Consider the following 17195-nt stretch of genomic DNA (forward strand, 5'->3'; position numbering starts at 1 on the left):
TTAAATATAAAACATATATATATATATGTATGTTTTATATTTATTTTATTAATAAATGTTTTATATTATATTTATATATATAGTTTAATATACTTTTATCTATCTATCTATCTATCTATCTATCTATCTATCTATCTATCTATCTATCTATCTCTCTGTGTAATTTTGAAGTTATCTTTGAAATGCTGTGCAGTTAAATACTTTTTGCAGGATCATTGGTGATGCACTTGTATGCTGTGGTACACATAAGAAAACATTAACGGTCACCAGATTGTCAAAAAATATATCACTGACAACCAGAGAGGAATATCTGCCAAGTCTATAGCAAAAGGTCCAACTCAGCACAATCCAGCCCAATGAGCCACAGCAAACTGTGACCTCCCTTCCCCAAACTTTCCTCTATTCTGCTTATTTAATTTAAAAGGACCTTCAAGTATTAACATTTTTGGTTTTGTCTTCAAGGGTAATTCATGCAAGATTTTTTAATGTGTGTTTGTAAAATTTCATATTTGTTTTTTTGTCTTTTTTTGTTTCCAGGAAATTGCAGCTTATTTAATAACATTTGAGAAGCATGAAGAATGGCTCACAACTTCCCCTAAAACACGGTAGGGGCATTTTTTTTTTTAACAAAGGATATTGATTTGCTATTCATTGTTCCAAAAAATTACAATATTGGAAAAGACCGTATGTTTATTTTTGTTCAGGTTAAATTTTAAATCTTACATCATAAGAGTGTGCTGTGTTTTGTTATGTTTTTCACACAACAAAATAGTTTTAGGTATATGTAAATACCAACTCAAGTGACAATACGATTTGGTGGACATTGGACAATGCGATAATAAAACATAAAATATACTGCAAAATGAATGATTTGGTCTCAGAGGTAAATAATCAGTCTGTGGACTTAAAGGTGCTGTTCCACTTAGACAAAATATTCATTATGTGCACTCGGGTCCCATAAAACTCTGAAGCCCATAGGCATGTGCTTACTGTGCCTAAATGATAATCTGCCACGTGTTTCTGCATTCAGCAATACCAGAAATTATGTTTCTAACAATGCATTTGATTGCAAATGTGTTAAATTCAGCAGTGCAAGTGGAACAGCACCTTTAAACGTTCTTGGATTTGTGCTAATAGACTATATACAAATGTAGAACTGTCATATAGCTAGAATAAATATTTCCTTTTTCATACATTCCTATGTTGCTAAAATGAAAATTAATACTTGTGGTTTTTGCCTTTTTTTCAAATCTGTCACATTTTTGGGCTGTATATCAAGTAATTTTAGAAATCTTCTGGACACATTATCTCTCTGTGACTTTGTCAGCTTTAAGAGACTTGTTAGACGGTATTTGACATGGATATGCTTTCTAACTGCCACGGCTATGGTTATTTTGTTCTCTAAGTAAAGGGAATTATGAGGCCCAACATAAAGCCAGGTACAGGAATAAAATGGACATTCAGGTTAACGTATTCAATTTATTTCAGCAGTTTGGTATCAGACCTGGATGTAATTGAGTTAATTGGTAAGAGGTTTGACATTAGCTGACAAAGTACACTGCTAACTTTGGTAGGTGATTGTAGAGGTGAATTACTGGAATCAAGGCTGGAGTGGTGATAACAAGGTTGCACCTGGCACTTTAAGGCCAGAGGCCACCTGACAACATAAGTGTGTCTGGGTATGCTCAGCCTCATACAATGTTATTTGCTCATGGGAACATCCAGCCACTGGCGGCACGCTGCAACAGCTGGAGCGGCAGGTCAAGTGTGTGTGGGGGGCACTGTTGGCCAGCAGCCCTCCAGGCATTTGTCTAAAGTCCAAATTGATGATTAGTTGATGCAGTTGTGTCATGTGGAGTAAAGTACCTAGACACTAAACAATAAAAGCTCTGATAATATTACTTTTTAAATTCTTGTATAAAACACAAATACTGTGAAATGCAACAAGTACCCCCCAGGTGCTTTAATTACCCCCCACCATGTACAGGGTGACGGAAGAAGTGGTGAATTGTCAGCCCTCGTCCTCCTTGGTTAATAGTTTTTTCATTTTAATGTACCTGAGGTGGGGGGACTAGTTTGGGGGTTTCAGATGAGGACATCAAAGGTCACATTGAACCTGAATGCCCTTGCATGAATTTAAAAGTAACAGGCACTCGCAGGCCCTCGCAAACAACTTGCATATTAGTGAATCTAAATTTCTGTAATAAATGCCTGCGCAAATTGCCTAACTGGGGCCTCCTAAAGAATTAATCTAGGAAGGTGGGTTGCCAAACCGGCTAGATACAAGCTGTTAAGTAGGCACAGCCTCTGTTCAACCTTGTACCGGGCACCGCAAGTCCCAGGAATGCTGGGATATGATGGGGCAGCAGAGGTAAGTTATGAGGGACGGCTAAAGGTCAACCTAACATCATGGCATTCTAGACATGACTGTATTTTATGCTCAGGATGATTTTATTTACCGTTGGACTTCTGCTTCAAAATATCCTTACAAGTGACATGGTGAAATATTCGTGGAAAACGCAAATTCCTATCAGCCAAAAAGCCAAGCTTATAATGCACGGCACAAATTTATTTTTTAAGGCTTTGGGAAAAGTAAATCCAAAGCCCTCGCACGTCTAAAAGAATCAGTCTCGATTCTATCGGCATATATTCATTCAAAAAGATCTAGTCTACAGATGTGGCATAAAAAGAGTTCCGCACCTTCAGATCAAGGTACTTGCTACATATTTGAACTCACAAGAGAGCTTGTTGAGCTTTTAACATTTTGGAATATGGAAGCACTGATTTTTTTTTTAAGATGAAAGAAGCACCGTAGGCTGACGGTTCCTAAGTGGCCATTATGTTTTTTCATATATATATTTAACACTTCTTGACTTAAAGAGAATAAATTACTTATAAGTAGGGAGGCAGCAGTTGTCCTTTCTTGGTCCTCCAGCTTAAAGGACGTCCCCGGACATGTCTGACTAGATTGTAGATAATATGTGTATATCAATGATTGCAACATCACATCTGTACTGCGACATGGTGACTTCTTTATAGCCACTGTCCTGTACTCAAATTGCGTGTTTTTTTTAAATTAATTTGACAAAATCTGCAAAGTAAACAGGAAGTATCTCCCCAATTTTTGTAGGCCATTTGCAATGTGCTTTATATCATGTATGATTTAGTAAATAAATCCCACAGTCTCTGTCACTACTAGTAGTCTCAGGGTTCTCTAGGGAAAAAGGGAATTCATTTATAGTATGGTTTTGCCATGACTTGCCTGCAGAGGCAGGCTGGCCAAGGAGGCGGGGGGACAATTTCCCCCCCAGGCCGCCCCAAAAAATTCTTGAAGAAGGCTCGCTTTAAGTCGTAACCCGCAGTCAAGTCGTGGCTACTTGCATACACTGTGCAAGCAGCTAGGGAGAAGTCTTCAGGGAGGTAAAGGAGTGAGGGGAGGGAGTGAGAGGGATAGTAAGGGAGTGAGGGAGGCAGGCAGGGAGACAGCGAGAGAGATGATATTTATGTATGTTACAGTGAATGTGTATCTGTTAGCATGAGTGTGCGTGTATAGCTGTGTGTTAAAATTAGTGTGTATGTGTAAATGGGTGTGTTAGCATGAGGGTGTAAGCGTGTGTTTTGGGTTCAAATGACAGGTCTGGGGGGCTTCATTGTCTCTGTAACCCCAGCGAATTGCATTGACATGAAACAGCAGTACCCAATCCTATTCGTTACGGCTCTCTTCCTAAGATTAAAGAAGGGGAGAAGAATACATTTCCAAGGACCACTAATAGAAACATATGCAGACATACTTAATTTAAAATAAAAAAATACAAAGTGACGATTATCTTAATATCACGGCATCGACCTCTTTTAAACTTCCGCTTGATATGTAAATTTCCTTTAAGGATGAAAGCTTCGTGACTGGTCAAGGACTCTGTGTATTCAGTTCTGAAGTTTGTTTAGACTTTTAACGTGGAAATTAATTGGAGCCGTTTAAATGCCGAGCTCATATCAGAAGGCTTTTTATATTAAAAAATGAATGACATAAATATGGCATCAAACACGGAACCTTTTCATTTATGTTCGTGGCTGGAAGACGGTGCTCATTTTGCTTTGGAGAAATTAATAAAAGACAAATTGACACAATAGAAAATTATAACGTTTATTTTTAATAAAACATCATTTGAAATCTGTTGTACTGCTTTAATGGTCATTTTTATCAACATAACTAGGTTAATGTTTAAAGCAAAAGGATTGTGAAAAATAGTTGGGACATTCTTTTGTTTTAAACATATGGTACGATAAGATTAGCAATGAATTCTGACCAAATTTGGGTGAAAAAAACCCCCATTTGGTAATAATTTGAGTTTTATTATTACTTTCTTACAAATAGTAGTATTTTTTGGGAGTGTATAAAATGTATAAATAACACACACACACGTAAATATATATATATATATATATATATATATATATATATATATATATATATATATATATATATGTATATATATATATATATATATATAAGCTTAAATCATCATATTCCCATTATGTTGGGAGAAATACTGAAAAAATATTTGTCATGGGAGGTTATAAATATCCAATTTATTTTTTTATAGCGTTTAGATTATTTATTATCCATTCAAACCAGGCACCAACGTGTTAAAAAGACAGACAATTCAAAAATTAATTACAATTTTTTTTGCTCTGGCAATCTGTAGTCTTTAAAGACAATTCCATCAAGGTTTTTTTTTTTTGAATAACCAAAAATTAGCAATTTTCACCTCCATTTTTCATTGCTGAAAATATACAGAAACATTTGATATTTTCCCTGTGTTCACAGTATATTGGTAAGATATGTTACTTTATCTTAAGTAAAACCCTGTTGCACTGTTGTGGGCGAGAGCTGGCCAGACTTGGCCCTTTCCTTTTGTTAATTTAAATTTTGATCAATCTGTAAGACTTGTTCAAATAAACTTTAAGTGCATTGTACACTTAAAATGATTTAAGGAGCTTTTACTCTGATTTTAATTTTCATCTTCCTGGGAAGATTTTGTATATTTATGTCCCAATGCTTTTTAAGTCCTTAAATACCCTTTTTTTTCTAAGTGCGTAATTCCCTAATTTATCCAACAGGTTCTAAATATATAAGATAATAAGAAATATGAAAAGAAGGCTTAGGGTTTTATATAATAATAAAATAATGGCATAATTTATATAAAAAATATTGTACATTTTTTTTTTTTCTCCAGAAAAAAAAAAAAGACAAATTTTATGCTTTTTCACCAATTTTAACCGTTTGGATAGGTTGGAAAGAGATTACATTTTTATTAGAAGATTTACTATATTTATGAAGAGGTCTCTTCTACCTTCTACTAAGATGCTTAAGAAGTAAGTCTAACGAAGGAAGAAGGGCCACTGGTCTAGCCTAGGGCAAGAATATAGGTAGACCTCACTTCTTATGATAGGTCACCTTTGCAGGGACGTCACGGGATGGAGACATGTGACCCCATACTGTGAGCGTAGCAAGCAGTCCGGGGGGCCGCACACGTATCACTTACCAGCCACTGGCCTTAAAGGGGCAGTGATGCTTTTCTTCCACACCCCGACCCAGCCTAAGAAGATGCAGAGGATTCACACTGAACTTATTTTTGTTTAGGAAGTCCAAGAGTTTCTTAACCCCTTCGTGACAAAGGCCGTACATGTACGGGTTCACAATGCATTGTTTTTAATGGGTTTAAGGACAGCCCATTGTCCTTAAGGGGTTAAACAACCACTCTGGCAAAATGACCTATTCTATTGAGTGTGGATGCAGAATTTCGACTGACACCAACATTCCTCATCCTGCTTTTAACATGGCAGCGTTTTGATAAAGTAGCTGGCGTGAAATGTGCCTCCACTGTCATCCACAATCTCCATATACCCACAGAGTGTCATCTCCACAATCACAATTGATATATGATTGTTTACGTATATACGAGTTTGAAAAGCGGTTCACGGTTTGATAAATGAGTATTAAACAAAGGCCGGGGTAAAGATGAGAGTAATTGCTTATGCATTTCAGAATGTGGAAACGTTTGATAAATATCATGGATGGGAATTTACAGAGAGGTTCTGTTTTACTTTTTGATAGAGGGAATATTCCAGTTCCAGGTTGGTCATGGAAATCAGATTCTGTTTTCTTTGCCATACATCCCCGATTGATAGGTAGCTTAATAATTCTCGATTTTTTATAGATATCTTTTTTTTAAATAAAATTTGGTAGAAACATAGAATTTGATGGCGGATAAGAACCATTCAGCCCATCTAGACTGCCCCTTTGCCCTGCTGTAGAGACTCAAACCTTAATCTGTTCTCTGTCGCATCTTAGAGTCAGCAGCCATATGCCTATTCCAAGGATATTTTAGAAAATAAATGTGGATATTGTCGTTTTGTTTTAATTATTTCTTAGACGACTTGCCCTAAATGGAACTTATTAAACTTCTGATACTGGATATTTTTAATACATTGCTTACGTCTTGCAGCCAGTTTGATGCGAGATAAACATTAGGAGAAAAATATGCATAATATTATTGCCGAAAAATAAAACTGATCTTCAATATTTCACAGTTGCACTAAAATGTTTATTAGTATTTAATACTTCTGGAGAAATTTTATTTAAGGGAAAATGTTAAGTACTTTTTTTGCCAAATGTCTAGTGTATGAATAATAAGTGAGACAGAAATAATGAAATACTGTAAGTTCTTCCTTTTTTAAAAAAGAGTCTAAAAAACATAAAGCAAAAAAAAAAAAAAAAGAAAGAAAAGAAAAGAAAAAAAAATATGGTTAAAGGGACACTCCACCCATCACATGATCACTGAGAGGTCAATTTAAATTTACATTATGCCCCCCCCCCTTACAAATGCATGGCAGAATTCTGCCCCTCCCCACCCTCCTGCTACTTGCCATGCAGGAGATCTCGTTGCTTGTGATTTACCAACCCCACTCAGCATGAGTACTTGCTCGGGGGGGACATTGCTGGACTACTCATAAAGAGGAAGGACTCCTATTAAACTCAATTGAAGAACTTTCCTGCCATTGATAGGCTGTTTCAAGCAGTCAATCAGTGGAAAGAATGATTGTTCCACAGAGAAGCTGCAGCTTCTCCCCAAGGCAAGTACTTTATTATTATTATTTATATTTTAAAGAACTCATATAACTACTTTTAACAAAATATGTATTCTTGAGGCTGCCTGGGACATTATACTGTCCCTTTAATAGGATTCTTGCCCATATGAATACATATAGTCATCCTTATAAAAAGGTATACAATATATAAATACTGAATAAAATGTTTTAGAAATTTCATAAAGCCACGGCTTCAACTGTATTCAGAGTTTTAGAAAAACATGAAAAATACAGCTTCCTGCCAATTAGACATTAAAAATACCTGCCGCTTTTATGTGGCTACAACTTGATGCCTCTCCGTCTTTTATGTGACAAAAGCCGGGTTGTAACTGTCTTCCCATTTTAAGCGATGGATTTTTCCGACAACAAGTAGTTTCATCCTTAAGTTATTACCTGCAGTTTTGTCTAAACAATAATTTTATTAGAATATTATACTGACATGCTACTTCTAAATCATATTGTGGCCTGCCGTATCTGACATCTCATCCAAGGCTGTGTCCCCATCATGTTACCATTCAAATTGAATTCCGCAGCAATATCAAACCTCCAGAGATTGGGAGCATTGAAAAGCATAGAAAAACAATGCCGGATCCAAGTGTGTTTTAATCATGTTAAGTGATCCTGAAACACGTCTCCCATGCAATGTGTTATCGGCAACTTTTGGGAATTAAATCATGCCGCAAATAGAAATTGTAAGTGGAATATATCGGAGAACAAAAAAAAAAAAGAACGTAAACACTGTAAGGATGTAGGAAAAATAAAATAAGAAGGAAGTTTTCCTTTACTGGGAGGGTAGTAGATAAGCTGAACAGCCTCTCAGCAGTGAGACCAATACAGTGAGGGGATTAAACATGCATGGGATAGACATACGGCTCCTGAATCTGAGACGAGACCAATGACTGATTAAGGTCTGAGTCCTTACAGCAGGAAAAATGAGGGCCGCATGGGGCCAATCTTCCCGCAATTTTCTCTTTTAACCCCATGGGTCTATTTTAACCGATGTGTTCTAGCTACGATCTTATGCAACTCTAAGAAACTTGGATGAAATTAAAATCGCCTATTATAACTCTTCCTCAACTAGTTGGGGAAGAGAGACGATCATTGTTGGGACTTGGGTTACTTGGTCATAGAGATGAATTGAGGGATACATTGTAACAATTCCTGGTGTTGAGTTAAGCCTTGGACAGAGGTTTTTGTACATCGCTTTCAATTTATAGAGTTCTAGTAAATTCCATGTCCTTATTACAACCAAAGAGAATAAAAATTAACAATAAGATAAAAAAAAACTGATAATAACCCAAAGACACGCAAAGACCTGCTGATGGAAGGAGAAGAAGACCCTGCCCTTCCAAGCTTATAGTCTTAATAACCACTAAAACTCCCCTCGTCTCAGTCTAAATGATGTCCCTTGCCAATCGGTATAATGATAACTTTATGTACCCTTAGGTTGTCTCTCTACTCTAAACCACGTGAGGCTCTATCTGGTCTAACCCGGTACTCACAGCCTTTGTCATGGCAGAGTGAAGAAAAACTTCAGGGCAAGAAATCTATTGTTATGCCAGTTTTGCCTCAAAGCTGGCATAACAATAGATTTTGGTTCCTTTGAGAAAAAAACAAACAAACAAAAAAATAATAATTTCCTTAAATTCAAAACAATTATTTCCAAAAACAACAAAAGTGAATTAATTTCCCTTAGAGTATTTCGGAATGTTTATTATTCTTTAAGATGTAACGATTAAAAATATTTATTTATGCTACCTATTTATACAAAGAGATCCATCAACCTCTCCATACATTGTAAAACCTACGTACATAAAAGCTGCTTTTTTTTTTTACATTAAAAGCAATATATATACCAGAGTATTTTAAAGAAACGGTTAATAGATTTCGATAAACCAGATTGATTAAATAATTAATTGTAAAGTTAATTGAGAAATTATTCAATTTCCAGGTAAAATGGGGTGATAAATATTCATAACCTTTTTTTATTAAGAGAATTCCCATTTCCTGTGTCATTATAGCTGGATTAACTAAAATGTCTTTTCATGCTGATTGAAAACAATTGTCCTTTTGAATTAATTTAAAATATGAAAACTAGTACCCGCTACAAATGTAATTCGAAGTCTATTTTACTGAGGTTATATAACCCCAAAGGGGCCATTTTCATATTGACGTTCTTTTTCATGTAACGTAATAGTATATAATTATAGATTTATCATTTTACATTTTATATGTTTGACACCGCGACCCGTCCATAACCGTCGAGTCCGTTTTAATGTTAAAGCCATAACCCATACTTTGCATTTAGATTTTGTTACTGGTTACTTTTACATTCTAAGCTTTAAATCGAAAAAGCTAGGAACAGAGAACATAAAAAAACATAGATTATTTTAACATTATTATTAGAATATACAGTATATATATATATATATATATATATATATATATATATATACTACCTGAGAACTCTCCAGGTCTGACTCAGAGTCACAGAGTGAAGCTCTGCTTCCTTGGGTCTCCGAGTCACACTTTTCTTTCTATGGAAAAGGGGAGTGGTGTTTAGCCACGCCCACTCCTGCCCAAGTCTCCTCCCACTCTCAAAACAGTTTAATGCTATCTGGTCCTAGTTTTGCCCCTCCCAACCCAAGCACCCCCTATAAACAGTTAGCCCCGCCCTGGTGTGGCGCTAGCCCCACCCCCATGATGACGAAGAAGAGCTCTGGGTAGGCTACTCCGGATGATCCTGTAATCAGGTGCTATTTATTCCATGGAGAAACTCTTGCGGGGAAACACCTCATTCCAAGGAATTTGTGGCAATGGTCGTAGGTAAATCATTTCATGCCCAGCTCTATAAATGGCCTGAATGATTCCCAATGCATTTATTTAATTTAGTTAATTTAAGGAATCATGGTACATGGCAAAAAAATGCAATATTGGTAAATTATTATTATTATTAATCGAAATAATGTACCCATATTTATATAATTTGTAAAGAACAAAGTTTATCTCAAGAACTGAAGATGTGGATTCCAGTAGAATGAAGAAGCATGGACGCAAATTCTAATGTGTGCCGTAGATGTCCTTTGCATGAATATCCCGGACAATAAGAGGCAAACTTGCGCAGAAAAATCTTCTGTTTCACTCCAAGGGATCCATTTGTAGAAATTGTGAAAGAGAGAGGCTTGCGCAGTATATGACTGCGATGCTGCGTGATTTATAAAGCCCATATGGCTGTAATGGCCCGAAGATGCTGCAGGTGTCGGTGTATTTTCCTATCATACACCTCAGTAGGTTAAAAAATACCCAGCCTTGTATTTTTCTGCCTCAATATTTCTCTATTTCTAAAGTAGTCCAAATAAGCTGTCTTCGGGCTGTGATTAGTGATGCCAACCTGGTAGGAGTTGTTGGTAATTAGGTTGGCCAGACAGGTGTGACAATGTACAGAGAAGAAAAGACGGCATTCCTCCATCGCCCGCAGGAGATCTTACCAGTAACATGCCTTTTTTTAACATATTATTTGATCCATTTTCTGTTGAGAAACAATCAATGAAACCTCTTCACTTTTGACACATTGATAAAACTTCTCGTTTGTTCAATTTGCTTGAGCAACGTAGAAAAGACGACAGATGAGAACAATTCGGCCTCGTCTGGTCTGCACGTTTTTCCTGCTGTAAAGACTCAAACCTTAATCAGTCGTTGGTCTCGTCTTAGATTCAGGAGCCGTATGCCTGTCCCATGCATGTTTAATACCCTCACTGTATTACCCTCTAACTGGGGATGGGTAGGAGGTCCTGGCACTTTAAGGCCAACAGCCACCAAATTACCTAAGTACCTCTGCAGGCTGGATACGCGTGGCTACACGTTACATTATAATGGTCACCCAGCGTGGGTGAGTATGGGGGGCAGACGGCCAGTGCCCCATCGAGCATTTCCCTGGTGCGTCAGATGGCCAGTCCGGGACTGGTCGCAAGAGGTACTGAAAACAATATTGCTTGCCTCCCAAAATATCTTTTGATTTCGTTCTGCAAAGAACTTTTACACTTACTGGTAGCTTTTCTGTAACCAAATAGGACATCCCAAAGGTGAATGTAACGTATAACCACACTTTCTATTGTTTCTATCCACGTTATTGGGGCCTTTGGGGCTGTAGAACCCTTTGATACTCTTTTACCCAACAAACATTCCGACCTCCTAGAAAAGAGGGGCATCAGGGCTGGAAAAAGTGTGTAAAATGTGTCAATGCACAATAAACCTCCAGAATGTACTAGAACTTTGGGCAAGTGATTCTGTGGATTTACTCATATTCTAGTAATAAGTGCATTAGAATGGCTACTAAACAATTCCAATATATATTATTTATTGATTCATATATCGCCATCATTCTCCGCAGCCGTGTAAGCGTAGCGCATAGCAAGGGCCTTGTTCGGCTGATGTTTTTGTTTCATTTTCAGGGAGATCTAAAATGTTCGTTTTTTTTATGGAGTACAGTTTTATTGTATTTATAAGGCACAGCTTAATACGAAAATATATGGGTACAAGAGAAATGCCTGGTAAAACTTACTATGATTAGCTAAATATATCCTCGCAAGTAAAAAGCCACGGAGAACAGGGCCATTATTGTTAAAAAAAAAACACAATTATGAGCTTACTTATCACTGTAATGTTACGCTCCAGCGAGAACAAGTACTTGAATTTTTAAAATGTTGGTAGTTTTCTTTTAATTCATTGAAACTTGGTTCTCATGCAAATTGATATGATGAGAACGGCAAAACGTATCAAAAAAAAAAGAGAAAAGAGTGATTCTGGTGGAAAAGCTGAGAATGGCCTTTCTTTCTGGTCACCGTAGCAACCTGAGAAATGGTGCCTGAAGCTTATATTGCTTGTTGTGGTGATAAGACTACCTTTCAAACCATAATCACTACTCAGTGATCAGGAGTGACTGATTCAGCGCATGGTCAATTCAGACCAGCATCGTGTCGTTTCATTTTATATGTGAAACAGTTTTTTAAACCTTTTTGTAAGCTTTAAGTAAAGTAAAATGGCGCATCTCCTTGAGGTTTGCTTGAACCGAGCCTGGCTTACCGGCAACAGAAGGAAAGTCTTCTCCTGGACTAAAACCCTGACAAGCAACAGACTTGGCTCTCTTGTCTCAAGAAAAGGCCGAGCCAAATAAGTTGAATATTTGTGCTTTATGTGTGAATGAAAGAGTTTCGGAATTCTTTGCCAATGGACTCCTTCAACCAGTTGGAGTAGACGGTCTTGGACGATGACAGGACGTCGTCTTTGTCTTTAGGGAGACAAAACAGACATCTTTTAAGACCAAAAGTAAATGACAATGGATTCCGAAAGAAGCCACAATTTTCCAAAATAAGTTACTTTTTTTTAATAATAAAATTGAATATATAAAATCCCTGAAATCCCTTTTTCCTGCTGTACGGTACTGATCTAGAACACGGCACCATTTTATCGTCGATTACAGTAAGTTCTATAGCCATCCCGCCTTCTTAACATTACGGTATTGGTAATTAAACAATCCTTTTATCGTCTTAATTCCTTTTACGGTATCTATTTTAAATTGTATCTATTTAAATGAACACTAAATGTCACAGCAGGTATTAAATTAATATTTGAATTGAAAAACACACACACAAATTTCCAAGTTTAGCATTTTCCTATTTAACAGAACGTCTAATAATAATATGCGAATAGTAAAACATACATATAAAAATAATTTGCCTGACTTTATAAAAAAAATAAAAAAGTATATTAAATATGTCATCCGGGTCTTTATTTCTCTCATTACCTTGTGTCAGGGTTTTTAGATGCTCTGTAAAACACATTCCTTACCAAAAAAAAACCTCCAAAAAAACTACTTGTCGTGAACACAGGCCATGAAAATTCATATTTATTCATAATATTAAACACTGGAGCAAAATTAAACGAAGTAGCGTTTTAATTGACTTCTAGGTTCTTCATATCTGCATCCGGGAGAACATTTACAAATCTAACCTTTTTACATTTACATAAAGAAAAAAAAATTCTAACACCTCTAAAATAGTTTTTTTTTGGAATAGTTTTTCAATTGGAATAGATCTGCAACATTTTAGAATTTAATGACCAAAACCCATAAATAATGACTTAATCATATCAAATTTTGCCTCATTTTTCATTTTTTAGGGAAAGCTTAATTGTCATAAACAACAAGTCCAAGCAGAGATTGGCTATTGCCATACAAAATGTTACCCCCTTAATTTTTCATGTTTATGGGGTAATTACTATTAAATGCAGCTTTACCTTTGCAGCACCAGGGTATTCATTTGATTTAAACAGTAATTACCAAAATATTAGTTTGGGGATGTTGGTCCCAGGGGTGCTGGCGAGACCCCCCCCATCCCCCAACAGCGTGCAACGAAAAAGCGGAATCAATGGTAAAATAAAGAAATATTACATTTAAACATGACATTTTCTTAGGTGACTCTTCCTTATATTGTGATATCAGAAAACTAATTGGTAATATAAGGGTATTCTATAACTTCGGAATTAGAGAACACAATTACAGAACGGCGGTCGGATGAGACAAATTACTGAGAAAACAAAAGTGCATAAATTCGGTCGTTTCCGTGAATCTGTTTTTCTTAATTGTAATGGGTTAACCGTCACTTTTGAAGTAAATTCTATAGTTAACGATTATACGGTAAACTATCATTACGTACATAGGATGTTTCTAAGAATTCCATCGACGCTAAGCATTTTAAGAACAGTGCTGAACGCTGCTTTATTTGAACCCGTCTCATTTACTTAAATAATGGATCAGAATTTTTAATAGAACCATTAGAGTGTCAGGAAGTACTAGCCGTATTTTATTGGGCAAACATGACACTTTTTGCCCTATATATATATATATATATATATATATATAGCCATTTAGAAGAGCCATTGATTATTTTGTGTCTACTTAAATTTTAATATACTTTTCCCTTAAGACTCGCATTCTGATGAAGACTAACTGGATTAATATGCATTTAGAATACGCAGTAAAATGATGTGCAGCCATAAAAAATATGATGTGCCCGAGTCGGGAAGTCATAGTATTTGCAAGAATTAACAAAAAAATAATTAACCATTGCTTACTAACATTGCGACAACGATTTTGATTTATTACACCATTTTATAACGTTTCCCCGAGGTCAGTAGAATTGATATACGAGAATCGACTTTCCAGAGGGTGAGCATTGTTGTAAGGCTTTCCAAATCTGAATAGATTTACGTCCTCGTTTTTATCCAAAAACTAGAATGGAAGCTTTTGTCATATTTTTATGATCAATGTATTATTTGTGATCTTTAAGGTTGATGCATTGTACCTCCCAAGTACCCCTCTTTGCGAAGTCTATTTTTGGGACCAAAATCTCTTTGTTCTAGTTGGGCATGAAAGTCTCAGCGTCTTCTACTGTCCTAAAATACACAGTTATTTGGTATACACAATTAATGGTTTATAAATGAAATCACATAAATACAATGTATTATTCATCTTCTAAATGCACTAACCAGCAGTCTCATAAAAAGTCATGGTGAAGAACAGCCCCTGTAGGAACCTTAAACTGCATCCTCTTAAACAAAATTGGTCCTCAAATGCTGGAGGTTATTAATTTGGAGCCAGCGCACAGACCTGGAGCCTTTCTACGACAACCACAACTGTCCCATGATCACCACTGCTACTGCAAAACTAGGGCTACCCGACAACACATCAGGACAGTACCTCAAATTTGGGACTGTTCATTCCACACAGGACAGTTGGGAGGTATGCATTTGTCACTAACTAGAAATAGAATAAGGAAGTTTCACCAAAGTAACATTGTTTAACCTATTTTTTTCTTCAAACTATGTATTAAAAAGTAATATTTACCCAATGAAACTTTTAAGTCTTTTATATCTGCTCTTATTTAGAATCTATTGTAACTATACGATGGAATACTTCTGAATGTGTGTAAACTAAATACAATAAATACGATTGTATCATTCATATTGTTACTTATATATATATATATATATATATATATATATATATATATATATATCAAAAAATATTTTTTTTCTTAATTGTTGTAATTGTAGCATTAATAAGTATAACAAAAAAATTAAGGGGAATTTAAAATTATAATACGGTAATTCTAACAGAATGATTGAAGAATAATTATGTTACTATGCAGTAAAATATCTGACTTGTCTCCAGTATACATATCCATCTGGAAAAAAAAAGTACTATCTTGCCATATAATCCAGCTGTATACATGGGGTTAAAAGGAGTGATACACTGTACAGATTTTAAATCACGTGGGGTTAAAGTATATTAAATAGATGTGGTAGAGGATGACCTGGAAATGATACACATCCTCACAAGGCTTTGTACCGTGTATTGTTTCTGCATTTTCATGATATTTTTTCTCTATTTAATGTGTAAGAATTTTTTTAATATAATGATGTTTTGTGTCCTCCTGGATACCCGCCGCTGGGGATGTCTGATTTTGTATTGAGTCGTGTTTTGGAATTATCACCTTAAGTGCTTGCATGGGTTCATTTACTGAAACCTTTCCACATAACCCAGGAGTATATTCATAGGGAAACGCTTGTATTAGGATCACGCAGAGAGCCATTTGATAAACATAGGACTTTTCATGCCACATAAGCTTTTAACACATTGCATGGAGATGAGTGGTCCTGTAAAAATAGATGCACCACAATACCTTGAAGAAAGAATCTGATGCCAGCTAGCAAGGACTTCTACTCCCTGTAAAATCCACTTGGTCCTTGGCTTTATATTAAGGATAGCACTCTTTTCCTAGTGAATATGGGGGTCGGAGGGGAATGGCTGCCAGCCCATGCCTGGTGAGGTTAAAAGGTTTGGGGGGGATACAATGTTGCAATGTTGAGCTTCAAATGGACTCGACTCTCCCTCTTACATTCAGCATTGCCTTTCCTATTTATCATGTGGGTGCCACAGCTTTTTCAGACAGAAATCGTGGCTGACCAAGGTTTGTTGTAGGAAGATTTATGAGGATTAGGTGTGTGGATATGTCTTCTCTAGAGTTGGACTTTTAGGACTCTGGGCTGGTTGGAGCTGCCTGAGGTGAGCCCAACAGTCTCCTGGAACTTGGCTTTCATAATCTTCATTAAAAGAGTTAAAGAGCTAACTTTGTCTTACCACAAACCATGAAACTTCTTCTTCACAGACATTTGTCACACAGTGAATCCTAATGTTTAGTTGCTCTGTTAACATCTACCCCTTCAGCTAAAAGGATATACCATGTACCAACTTCTCAATGAGGAATACACACTTTATGCTTTACTTTCCAAACATTCGACCTTCTAATTTCAGATGATGACCTTTCATCCTAGCCTTCCAATCTGAAACAAGATATATCTGATAGATTTTTCAGCCTGGGAATTGAACACATAATTATGTGCAACAGACTCAATTCCCCAAAAATGAGGATGCGTTTGTTGATGTTCTACTAAATACTGAGTGTTCCAATAGTGCATAGGTATGAGGTCACCGAAATACATTTGGGTATCACCAAACACAGAGATGGTATACTGAAAGTCTGCCGCCCTGGCGCCATAAACATTTGGGAACTATATCGCTACCAAAGTTCTCCCGCTGGATTTACAGAACCTCATGTCAAATATGATATGTTATATCCCCCAAAGATCAAAATCCATTACCAGCTATACAAAGTAAATATCATGTCGATGTTAAACTAAAGAAGTAAACTGGAATATCCTGTAATTAGAGATTTTCAAACAAAATGGATTTTTCCAACAAAAAGTAAAAAGTCAGTTTTGTGTACATCGTCCCTACTGAACACTATATAGTCGTGTCCTACTTTGCAGGCCTCGGCGTTCAATTCACTTGCCCCATTTGTTAACTGGAGCCAGCATTTCTTAATTAAGCTATCACCTGGTCCTGTCTGGCAGTTAAAGAGACGTATTTCTCCTTGAAATTGCGCACACGTCATTTTTTTTTTTGCTATACAGGAATATTTTAT

General features: G+C 36.2%; 1 protein-coding gene across 1 annotated transcript in view; it reads left to right on the top strand.

The window, feature by feature from the left end:
- CAMTA1 (calmodulin binding transcription activator 1) overlaps window positions 1–17195 on the top strand; it is a 660706-nt gene that overhangs the window by 163007 nt on the left and 480504 nt on the right. Inside the window, exon 3 of the mRNA XM_053452576.1 lies at window positions 538–605. Within this exon, the coding sequence (XP_053308551.1) occupies window positions 538–605 (68 nt within the window). The remainder of the gene's footprint in view (window positions 1–537; window positions 606–17195) is intronic.

Source organism: Spea bombifrons, chromosome 12 (assembly GCF_027358695.1).
Source record: "Spea bombifrons isolate aSpeBom1 chromosome 12, aSpeBom1.2.pri, whole genome shotgun sequence".
In the NCBI taxonomy this organism is placed as follows: domain Eukaryota; kingdom Metazoa; phylum Chordata; class Amphibia; order Anura; family Pelobatidae; genus Spea; species Spea bombifrons.